This window comes from Oncorhynchus tshawytscha, linkage group LG06 (genome assembly GCF_018296145.1).
Source record: "Oncorhynchus tshawytscha isolate Ot180627B linkage group LG06, Otsh_v2.0, whole genome shotgun sequence".
In the NCBI taxonomy this organism is placed as follows: Eukaryota; Metazoa; Chordata; class Actinopteri; order Salmoniformes; family Salmonidae; genus Oncorhynchus; species Oncorhynchus tshawytscha.
Window position 1 is genome coordinate 49420343 of NC_056434.1, and position 11622 is coordinate 49431964.

Genomic DNA, 11622 nt, shown 5'->3' on the forward strand with positions numbered 1-11622 from the left:
TACATTTACACAGGTATCTTTTGGCCCAGGGGAACAGGAAGATTTCCCTCCTTCACCAAGTATCTATGATCCTCTGGGGCCTGGCCTGGTGGTAGTATAAATCTGAGTGTGATAGGTTTGCCTCTCAGAGTCATTGAGACTATCCAGAGTGCAAGGGCCCCTTCTATGCTCTCACTGTATGCAAGCAAGTTGTGCGTTTATGTGAGTAGTGGTGTGATCAAAAACTGTTAAAAACACTTAAGTGCCTTTTCAGCCGCTATCTCAGCCTGTCAAATAGGTATTGACTGTAAACACAGAAGGGAAACGGTTTCTAAGAGTTGTTTCATGTAGGGAGCGTGTCACGTATTACGAGTATCCAAGCCTTTTACCCCGTCCTGGGACCTGTCTATTGTGCTTGAAGCAAATTTCTCAGCAATTTAGAGCCGTTGGAAAGCGCTGAAATATCTCTCCTTCAAGATGGGTTTGCTGATCAGCCTTTACACACACTGTCAGTCCACCATTTGTGCCTACAGTTTCCTCCGGGGTTATCCAATCCAATTGTCTTGCCTTAGAGCTTACGGCTTTCCACCCGCCACCATTTACTTCTACAGAAGAAGGGTGTCTCCGCCATTTATGTTCAGTACGCACTTTGTACATATATTTGGATGGAATGAGAGCATGGCGCAAGAGTGACCAACTCTTCCTGGGTGACCCCCTGCCAGGATAGGCCACTCTCTAACATATGGCTGCCCCATTGAATAGTGGAGGCTATTATATTGACTTATAATAGCAAGGGTTTTACAGCCCCCTGAGGGCTCATTCCAACAGAGGTATGGCTCTCTCTTGGGCACTGTTCAAAGGCATCTCTTTACAAGAGTTTTGCAAGGTGGTATTTGGGCCACCACCTCATACTTTAATGAGGTTTTACCGACTGGACGCTACTGTACCTTCATTGGTGCATACTGTCCTCAGCGTTGGATCCTCTGAGGGCTGATGCTGTTGAAACTACTCTGTCTTCGGAGCGCTGTCTCCAACAGATGCTGTGGGATTGGATGCTTCAAGCTTGTGACACGCCCCTAGGAGTATCCCATAAGTGACATATCTCACTCGTATTCGCATAGAACCGGGGTTACGCAAGTAACCCAAATGTATTCCTATTCCAGTATGTCATTGCTATGGAAATATGGAAGGGGATCTCAACAGCCAATTTACCTAGCCTTACTTTTGATGCACTGATTGTAGGTAGTATATTGCTTTTAACATTAATTAAAGAGGCTATACAGAACAATTGCCTCATGTATTTCACACAGTAGCTATCATCCTGACATTTAATGAAATTAAATTGAAAAACAATTCAGCACCACTTGGAAGTATCTAGATCAGTGTTTCTCAACCTCTAGTTCATGGGACGTTGCTGACTGGTCCCTGAGATGGTTTAAAGGTGACTTGAAAGGGAACCAGTGATGTAATGCCTGCTCTCATTTTGATGTGGGTTATTATAAACAGCTAGTTTTGAAAAAAGACTTGTGACATCTCAGTGGTTTTGAAATATGTATTGTTTAATCACATTTGGAAATGAAAGAAATGTGTTTGTGCAAGTGAACAAAAATGAGAAATACAAAGCCTCTCAAAAGATACACATTTGCTTACTGCTTTTGTTTGCTTTTTGTTTACATTAGTCCTTGCTTTATGGAGCAGGCCTAGTATGTTAGTAGAGACCAACGGTGATGGACACAGGATTGAGATATCATCTGTATCGGCAGGATACCGCGGAAACATCAATAATAATGCGACAACAGAGAGCACATATGGTCACATATCCACAGAATATATAGTGTCTTTCTTTCTCTTCCGTGGGGGTGGGTCAGTAAAATGTGCTCCGCTTCAATATGTAGGGCCTCCGAGCTTTGGTGTTTTTCACCTGCCTCTTAAAAATATACGGTGATTTCCTTTTGAGCGGGTTGTCCCTGTTTCGATCGGCGTCAAGCACCTGTAAAGAAAGACAGAATAAGCCACTCCTGAGACTCTTCTGTGGTGCATAATGCCATGAAAACAAATGTATTCCTTGTACATTGACCTAAAAAACAAACACAATGTATGAAGTGAGCTGATATAAAAGATCCCAGAAATGTTCCATACGCACAAAAAGCTTATTTCTCTCAAAGTTTGTGCATAAATTTGTTTACATCCCTGTCAGTGAGCATTTCTCCTTTGACAAGATAATCCATCCACCTGACAGGTGTGGCATATCAATAATCTGATTACACAGCATGGTCATTACACAGGGGCACCTTGTGCTGGGGACAATGAAATGTGCAGTTTTGTCACACAACACAATGCCACAGATGTCTCATGTTTTGAGGGAGAGTGTAATTAGCATGCTGACTGCAGAAATGTCCACCAGAGCTGTTGCCAGATAATTTTATGTTCATTTCTCTACCATAAACCACCTCCAACGTCGTTTGAGAGAATTTGGCATTACATCCAACTGGCCTCACAACTATGTTCAACATTGTGAACATAGTGCCCCATGGTGGCGTTGGGGTTATGGTATGGTCAGGCAAAGCTACGGACACCGAACACAATTGCATTATATACCGTGACAAGACCCTGAGGCCCATAGATTAGGGCCTAATTTATTTATTTCAATTGACTGATTTAGTCATATGAACTACAACTCAGTAAAATCTTTGAACTTGTTGCATGTTCAGTATATGTTCCATATATAGCACACCATGCAGCTGTGTGTTAGACCGAGATCAATCAGATCCAGCGTTAACCGCTGATGTTTTGGCAGTGTCAGAGGTGTAACTCTGGTGTAACTGTCAAATCGGTGAGCAGCTGCTCTTGATCATTGTCATGAAACCACACCTGTCCCACTCGCATTAGGTACTAACGTGGCAAACAGTGCCCCTCTGTCTTTGTATGTGTAGCCAATGTATCTGATGCTGTCTGGCCAAAAAGAATATGACATGTCACATCATTTTTTTTTACCAGAATGAGTATGTGGCTATATAGAAATAATATTGAGGTGTCGATTACATCTCACATTCCAGTGTTCAAACTTGTAAACAAGGCTGCATTGGATTTCTCGTAATGTGACTCCGTGCAACTAATGGCAATGTATTTATGCATTAGGTATAAGGACAGGGACCGCTTGTGGATTTGACAACTCTAACGCAGTTCCACCTCCGACACTGTGAGAAACAACTGCTATGACGATGTTGGCTAAAGCATATCTGTTTAAATAGAGCCCTTAAACAAGTGTTTAGTGTGTTGTTCCATGCATGATAAAGCAAGTACTAATCTGTATAGCCAGGCTAAAGAGTCTACCACGATGTGTGAGGAGCCGTGGAGTTGACAATGTGCATATCGTCATGATGGAGACGTTTGAGAAAAGACGAGGAGGAGGTGCATTTAATGAGGTGTGTTTACTGTTGTAAGGAGGCTGGCATGGAGGCTGATTGTGACTGAGGGGTATGTGTGTGGCCCTGTTTTTGTGTGGGTATGAGATGCTTCTCCCTGTAGACCAGAGATGGGCAACTCCAGGCCTCAGGGGCCTGACTGGTGTCACACTTTTTCCCCAGCTAACACACCTGACTCCAACAATCAACTAATTATGATCTTCAGTTTAGAATGCAATTCATTTAATCAGCTGTACTTGTTAGGGACGGGGAAAAGGTCGGACACCACTCCGCCTCTGAAGAGGTGCCCATCCCTGCTGTAGACTAAGGGCTTGATACAATCAGGTTTGCTTCAGCCAACATCCGCATAGCGGTTGTTTTGGGGGTGTAGGAGGTGGAACTGCGTGAGAGTTTTCAAATTCACAAGTGGCTCCCGGCATTATAGCTAAAACGAACATTGCCATTGGCTGCACTGAGTCGCATTAACAGAAATCCCATGCAGCCTTGTTTACAAGTTCGAACACTGGAATGTGAGATGTAATCTACACCTCGTTTCGGAAGGTAGAAAACCTCATTATTTCATGGAATGATTTTTTTATTTCAGCGTCATTATCTCTATCTAGCCTCCACTTTGTCATTCTGAACTTTAACACGAGTGGGGTGGTTGCGACTTCATGAAAATGATAGCAAGAGCAGCTGCTCACCAATTTGACGGTGCCAACGCAGTTCCAACTCCGCCAAAACATCTGCAATGCAGGTGTCTGCTATCGCCGGTTAACTCTTGATCTGATTGACTCTAGGCCCTAGAGTGCTTATCCCTGTGCGTGTTTACTGTGTGTGTGTTTGTGTGACTCACTTGAAATGTATATGACTGCATGACAAATGTTCTATTCAAATGTGAGAATTGCTCTCCGTGCATGAGCATCTGTTTTTGTAGGTATGGGTGTCCCTTACCTCTCGGGGCTGCAGCACTCTGCAGATCTGCAGTAGGTCTAGAAGCTTGTCCAGGGGCTCGGGAAGGGAGGCCAGTCTCTCCCACAGCTCCTCCTCAGTGTTATACTCCTCCTGTTCTCTCCACGACAGGCTATTCATCAGGCTGTTCACCATCCTGCACACATTCACCAGGGACACACGCCAGTAGGGGGCGCCCTGCTTGCTCTGTTTCATCTAGGAGGAGCATATAAATAAATACTAGGACTATGATATACATAAACACTTGTGTGTGTGCATAGGTGTGCTTTGCCTTTGCACTCTCTCATGGATCAGTCAGATCTAACTAGCTTCAATCCTGCTGTATCATAATCTAGTTTGAGTGTGTGGTTTTGGACGGTGTGAGGCCCCTATCGGTGCCCGTTGGGGCCTCTGTGCGTGGGCCGACTCGTTAACACAGCACAGCCCAGACTCCCTCCCGGGTGTCACAAGGAACAGAAGATTGGTGCTTCTAAATCACTTTAAATCCCATCATCTTTCCTTTATGGATGGTAAAGGACAACACTTTTATTTTCTGCATCTCCATTGTTGAGTTGTTAGATATTACATATGGATTTGGAGGCCATGGGGGAGAAATGTCACCGAGTGGATTATTTTGTACTGAGCAGACTGAGGATAAACCACAGAAAGGACGTCTTAGTCTGTTGGATACTCCTGTGAGTTCCTTACGATATTGACATTTAGAAAACCCTACCGATACAAATTAGCTCCTGTTAACTTCCAAATGAACAGTTTGTTAAGACACTGAGTGTTGAGACGAGAGGTAGGTACACTTTTAATTGTGCAGAAAGGTCACTTCACATTACATTTCGATGTAGCCCCTTCTTTACCCAGTGTGTTCTCTCTCATTGTCAGTTAATTATTGAGGGACTGAGGGACGGAAAATAGTTTTTATGGAGCAGTCCAATAATGCCAGCAACCAAAGTAGAGGGACTAACTGCCGTTTCAAGTAGCCCCTGTCCCCACTTCTATGTCTCTCATGACAGCTCTGGGTGGCGAGATTAGTTACTGGCTAGATTTCTACATCAGACATTTTTAAGACAGTGACTACTGGTATATCCAGAATTTGGAAAAATGTAATTGATCTCACCTAACCAATTGATTTAGTCATCATTCTTTGTTCTAATTACATTATTTTCTATTAAGAAAATCAAGTGTCTGTCACGTTCGTCAGAACGAGGAGACCAAGGCGCAGCATGATAATACATTCTTCTTTTAATTAAACAAAGAACACTTAACGAACGTGAAGTTACAATAACGGAGTGCTGACAGGCAACTACACATAGACAATAACCCACAAAACCAAAATGGAAAATGGCAACCTAAATAGGATCCCCAATCAGAGACAACGATAAACAGCTGCCTCTGATTGGGGACCAATTCAGGCCACCATAGACATACAAAAACCCTAGGACAGGACAAAAACACACATAACCACCCTCGCCCCCCCCTGACCCGTGGATCATCGCCGGAGGCTCTGGACTGAGGATCCTCACCGTAGGCCCCGGGCTGGGGACCCTCGCTGTGTGGACCATCGCCGGATGTTCTGGACTGGGGACCATCGCTGGAGACCCCGGGCTGGGGACCGTCACTGGAGGCTCCGGACCATGGCCCATCGTTGGAGGTTCCGGACTGGGTACTGCCGCCGGAAGCTCTGGACTGGGTACTGTTGCCGGACGCTCTGGACTGCTGAGGCACACTGTAGGCCTGGTGCGTGGTGCCGGCACTGGTGGTACCGGGCTGGGGACACGCACCTCAGTGCGAGGAGCAGGAACAGGGCGTACTGGACTGCCGAGGGGCACTGTAGGCCTGGTGCGTGGTGCCGGCACTGGTGGTACTGGGCTGGTGACACGCACCTCAGGGCGAGTGCGGGGTGGAGGAACAGGATGCACTGGACTGTGGAGGCGCACTGGAGGTCTGGAGTGTAGAGCTGACACAACCTGTCCTGGCTGGATGTTTATTTTCGCCCTGCAAATGCGGGGCGCTGGCACAGGATGCACTGGGCTGTGCAGACTCACCGGAGACACAGTACACAGAGCCGGCGCAGGATATCCCGGCCCAAAGAAGTATATTGGAGACCAGGAGCGCTGAGCTGGCACCCTCCTTCCTGGCTGGATGCCCATTCTAGCCCGGCCAATGTGAGGAGCTGGAATAGAGCGCACCGGGCTAGAATAGCGCACTGGAGACATGGTGCGCTCTATCGCATAACACGGTGCCAGTAACACGCTCCCCACAATAAGCACGAGGAGTTGGCTCAGGTCTCCGACCTGACTGATTCAATCTCCTCGTGTGCCCCCCCCCAAACAATTCTTGGGGCTGCCTCTCGGGCTTTCGTGCTAACCTTGTACCTTCATATCGTCACCGTTCCTCTATTCTCCGGTATTTCTCCTTGTAGTATCGCCGTTCGGCTTTCGCTGCCTCTACATTCTTCTTTTAATTAAACGAAGAACACTTAACAAACTGACAAAATAACAAAACAAACGTGAAGCTACAATAACAAGTGCTGACAGGCAACTACACATAGACAATAACCCACAAAACCAAAATGGAAAAATGGCAACCTAAAATAGGATCCCCAATCAGAAACAACGATAAACAGCTGCCTCTGATTGGGAACCAATTCAGGCCACCATAGACCTACATTACCTAGACATACAAAAAACCCATAGATATACTAAAAACCATAGACAGGATAAAAACACACATAACCACCCTCGTCACACCCTGACCTGACCAAAATAATACATAAAACATAGATAACTAAGGTCAGGGCGTGACAGTGTCGGCATATGCATTTGCATGCAGCAGTTATAAATTGACCTGACAGATGCTTCATGAAGTAATACAACTGTTGTTTCACAGCCTGCAAACAAGTGTCATTGAAACAACAGTCAACCTATTCCAACATTAGGAAACGGATCCCCCACCTAACCATGTATGTTTACAATCTGTGTGTAAAAGAAAAAGGGAAAAGACAAAGCCACAAGTGTCTACTACAACACTGCCTCTCCGGTGTCTTCTAATCTAGAGCACTCTATCAGTCATCTGGTGACTTATGATTACAATCAGCCCCCCAAGGAAACCTTGGAACATTGTAAGCGATAAATCACAGAGCTTATTTGTCATAGTCGTGTCTCAGTGTGTCCCTCTCATCTCCATTAATTTATCAGACAGAGTGGGGAGGAGGGAGTAGGGATTGAGAGAGCGTATGCGTTTGTGTGCGTGTCACGCATGTGTGTGTGTTGCGTGCTCATGTGCAAACGTGTGTGTGTGTGTGTGTGTGCACGAGAATGTGTGTGTCTGTGTGCATGTGTGTGTTTTGGCCGCGCGGCGCTATGTTGCTGTCAGGACCATCTGAATGGTATTAGCTCAGGTAATCAGTCTCCAGGCTCCACTAGATCCAGTTCTATCTTCTTCATTTCCTCTTGCCTGTCTACGGAGTATCTGGCACGATAAATGGTCATATATAAAAATAAAAAGCAATTATGTTATACCTAAATGATTTCATTTTCAACCCTTTATCATTCCTGTGCGTGTGTGTATGCATGTGTGAGTTGAAAAGTGATGATGTGATTTTGAAAGCTTTATTGATGGTTCTAGATGGAACATTATGTTCATCTCAAAGACCGTATATCTTAACACTAACCCAGAAACCTGTGAAACTATGAACAAATAGAATCCATGATGAGCCAATTCAATTGAAACAAAAACGAACAAGAGAGAAAGCGGACATATCCAGGCTCCATAAAAGAGCACCTGCACTACGGACGCACGCACACACACACATACACACACACACACACACACCTCAGATCTGACAGGTGCACAGAGGAAGCAGCGCAGTACCTTTGAAGTGAAGAGACTGTTCAACAGCTCCTCCTCTATTGCCCGCTGTTCCTGGTCAACATCTGGCAGATAGACACAAAACAAGAGTTATAATACAGGTTTATCGTAGTACAGGTATAAAGGTATTATACAGGTAGGTACATAATAATACAAAAATACAGCTCCAATTCTGAAGTAACCATTTCAGTAAAAACGTGGTTTCTATCGCCTGGGTTTTTCTAGCAGTCTACAACAGATTTATCCAACTTAATTTATCTGTTTGGTGCCAATTTAGCCCTTATAGACTATTCCTAACGAGCTGCTTTAAAGACTATTAATGTTCTGTTGGAGCCTGATCCATTGTGCCCCATGAAATCTCGGCAAAATGTACCGTAAAAGCTCAAGCAAAAACAGCTCAAAGCCTTGCTAGATTTAATAATTTTTTTTTGCATTCCATTTTGGAGCGTGTCACAGAGTTCAGATGAAACTAATCTTGCTTAGATGTTTAACTTAATGTTGATTAGATGTTGAACTTGATTCAACTTGACGTTGAATCAAATCCCTTTTGCTCCTTAAGCCAGGGAGTCAAGGCTTTTTGGGGCGCAGCTAGATCGATTCACCCCTTTCCAACACCCCCATCCCACAGCAACATCTATGTAACAGTTTGTTTCTCTGACGGAGATATGTGCTTAATAAGCTCAGCCGAACAGTGTGACGTCCTGGAGCGCTTCAGTTGGCTGCCACGGTACTAAAACCCCCGAGTCACCGAGGCTAGGGCATTGATTCAACAATTAGATAGATACATTGTGCTGTGCTAGAACAGAGGTACGCACACACCCCATAGCGCTGCAGGTCTACCCTAAGAAAACTTTGCACAAGAAATACCTCAGAGCAGTTATGCCTTCTTGATAGGAATATGTGGGTAATCACTGGATGTGAATAGATAAGATAAACACCTGGGTAAACAATGGAGGTATAGATAAGATAACTAAAGTGTGCGTGGTGAAATCCACCTGTTGCAAGAGTACGTTCCCGATGAGAGTAATTCAGTTAGTCCCTGGTCTCTGAGACCATTTCCTGTTCTTTCAAGGTAAACATCGAACTGAATCAGTTGACAGTGCAACAAAAATAATACCCAGTAAGGGTTGCAAATGAATTAACATCAAAAGGAAAGTATGTGAAAGGACACCCGTGCTTACCTGAACATAACACGCCACACGGCAAACAGAGGAGAAGCACACAAGCCAGCTGTGCCTGCATCTTCGTACAAATCCCACGCTCTGAATCCACCCTAGCTAAGCAGGACCCAAGTCCATAGGGTTAAGGGGTCAAATGCAGAAAGCGAGAGAGAAACAGAGAAGTGGGAGGTGGAGTAGGAATGTACTCAGTCTGTTTTGTCCTTGTCTTCTCTTCGTCCTGTCAGTGACAGTGTCTGCCTGTGTCCCCTTGGCTTTAGTGAATGTAAATGTGAAGAGCAGTGGGCTTCATTCCCTCAGTATATAAGAGGTAGAATGATGTCACTGGACCACTCTCTCACCCCCCCCCCCTCTCTCCCTCTACCCACAAGCCCCTGTCATCGTGACATCAGACATCACCCCACCCCCATCACACATCAAGGTTTTGCGTCATACAACTTTTAGACGTATGTATTTATATTGATTACTTTAGAGTGGATAGCTTGATTGTTTTGCTGATTTGTTTGTAGAGGCGAGTCGTGTGTATGAAGACCCCTGTCTCACTGGGATTCAGGGAACACACACTCAGGGCTCTACAAATACTCTATGAACAAATGTATTTCTTGGTGTTTTGAGTGTAAGTGGTATCTCATCAAGCCTATAGATCTATGTGGTAAAATTAAAGTTGCATCACTCTTTTACCTTGAGAACAAATGCTTTGATGTAAGTATGGTTAGGGATAAGAACGGGTGCGATATGTCAACCTCAACTCAGTTAAGAAGCACCTACATTAATAAATATGTAATGATTCTATTGATATATATTTTTTTAATCATATTTTTTTGTAATAACTATTTTGAATAGATTAACGACTGCCATCAAAACCCATAGGCCTCTGGTAATCCCAAACACTGATTTATAGTCTAATTGTGCCATAGGCCATACCATTGCACTCCAGCTAGACAACACTCACAAGCAAATGATGGCCACATGCGCTCCCATTGGGCTTTCATATGCTGCCTACCCAAGCAGGAAAAAAATCTAATTAGACATGCATAAATATATCAGTGATAAATATACTTAAGTATATTTAAAATGATCTTAAATAGGAACAATTTTAAATACATTTCAAATCATCTAAATTGGGACACTTTTTTGTACTTAAGTGTGTTTTTAGTAAACTATATAAAGAGCTAATTAAATATACAGTGCATTTGGAAAGTATTCAGACCACTTGACTTTTTACACATTTTGTTACGTTACAGCCTTATTCTCCAATGGATGACATTGTTTTTGTCCCACTCATCAATCTACACACAATACCCCATAATGACAATTCAAAAATAGGTTTGTGGAATTTATTAAAAAATATATAAACGGAAATATCACATTTACATAAGTATTCAGACCCTTTACTTCGGACTTTGTTGAAGCACCTTTTGGTAGCGATTACAGCCTAGAGTCTTCTTGTGTTTGACCATACAAGCATGGTACACATGTATTTGGGTAGTTTCTCTCATTCTTCTCTGCAGATCCTCTCAAGCTCTTTCAGGTGCCTTTTGGCAAACTCCAAGTGGTCCGTCATGTGCATTTTACTGAGGAGTGGCTTCCGTCTGGCAACTTTACCACTAAGTCCTGATTGGTGGAGTGCTGCAGAGATGGTTGTCCTTCTGGAAGGTTCTCCCATCTCCACAGAGGAACTCTGGAGCTCTGTTAGAGTGACCATCAGACTGTTGGTCACCTCCCTGACAAAGGCCCTTCTCCCCCGATTGCTTAGTTTGGCCGGGAGGCCAGCTCTAGGAAGAGTCTTGGTGTTTCCAAACTTCTTCCATTTAATAATGATGGTGGCCACTGTGTTCTTGGGGACCTTCAATGCTGCAGAAATGTTTTGGTACCCTTCCACTTTATTTTAATTTGATTTATATTAAGAATGTGAAATCTCAGAATTATTTATTTCAGCTTTTATTTCTTTCATCATATTCCCAGTGGGTCAGAAGTTTAAATACACTCAATTCGTATTTGGTATCATTGCCTTAAAATTGCTTAACTTTGGTAAAACATTTCGGGTAGCCTTCCACAAGCTTCCCACGATAAATTGGGTGAATTTTGGCCCATTCCCCCTGACAGAGCTGTTGTAACTGAGTCAGGTTTGTAGGCCTCCTTGCTTTCACACACTTTTTCAGTTCTTCCCACAAATATTCTATAGGATTGAGGTCAGGGCTTTGTGATGGCCACTCCAACACCTTGAC

General features: G+C 44.0%; 1 protein-coding gene across 1 annotated transcript; it reads right to left on the reverse strand.

Annotated features, from left to right (window-relative positions):
* Nucleotides 1–1517: 1517 nt before the first annotated feature.
* On the reverse strand, nt 1518–9647 carry LOC112253388 (neurotensin/neuromedin N-like). Its single transcript, XM_024425369.1, has 4 exons — nt 9398–9647; nt 8220–8281; nt 4338–4550; nt 1518–1969 (listed from the first exon to the last, which is right to left on the reverse strand). Exons 1-4 carry the CDS (start codon nt 9456–9458, stop codon nt 1844–1846), a joined length of 462 nt encoding a protein of 153 aa, XP_024281137.1. The 5' UTR covers nt 9459–9647; the 3' UTR covers nt 1518–1843.
* Between the last annotated feature and the right edge of the window lie 1975 nt (nt 9648–11622).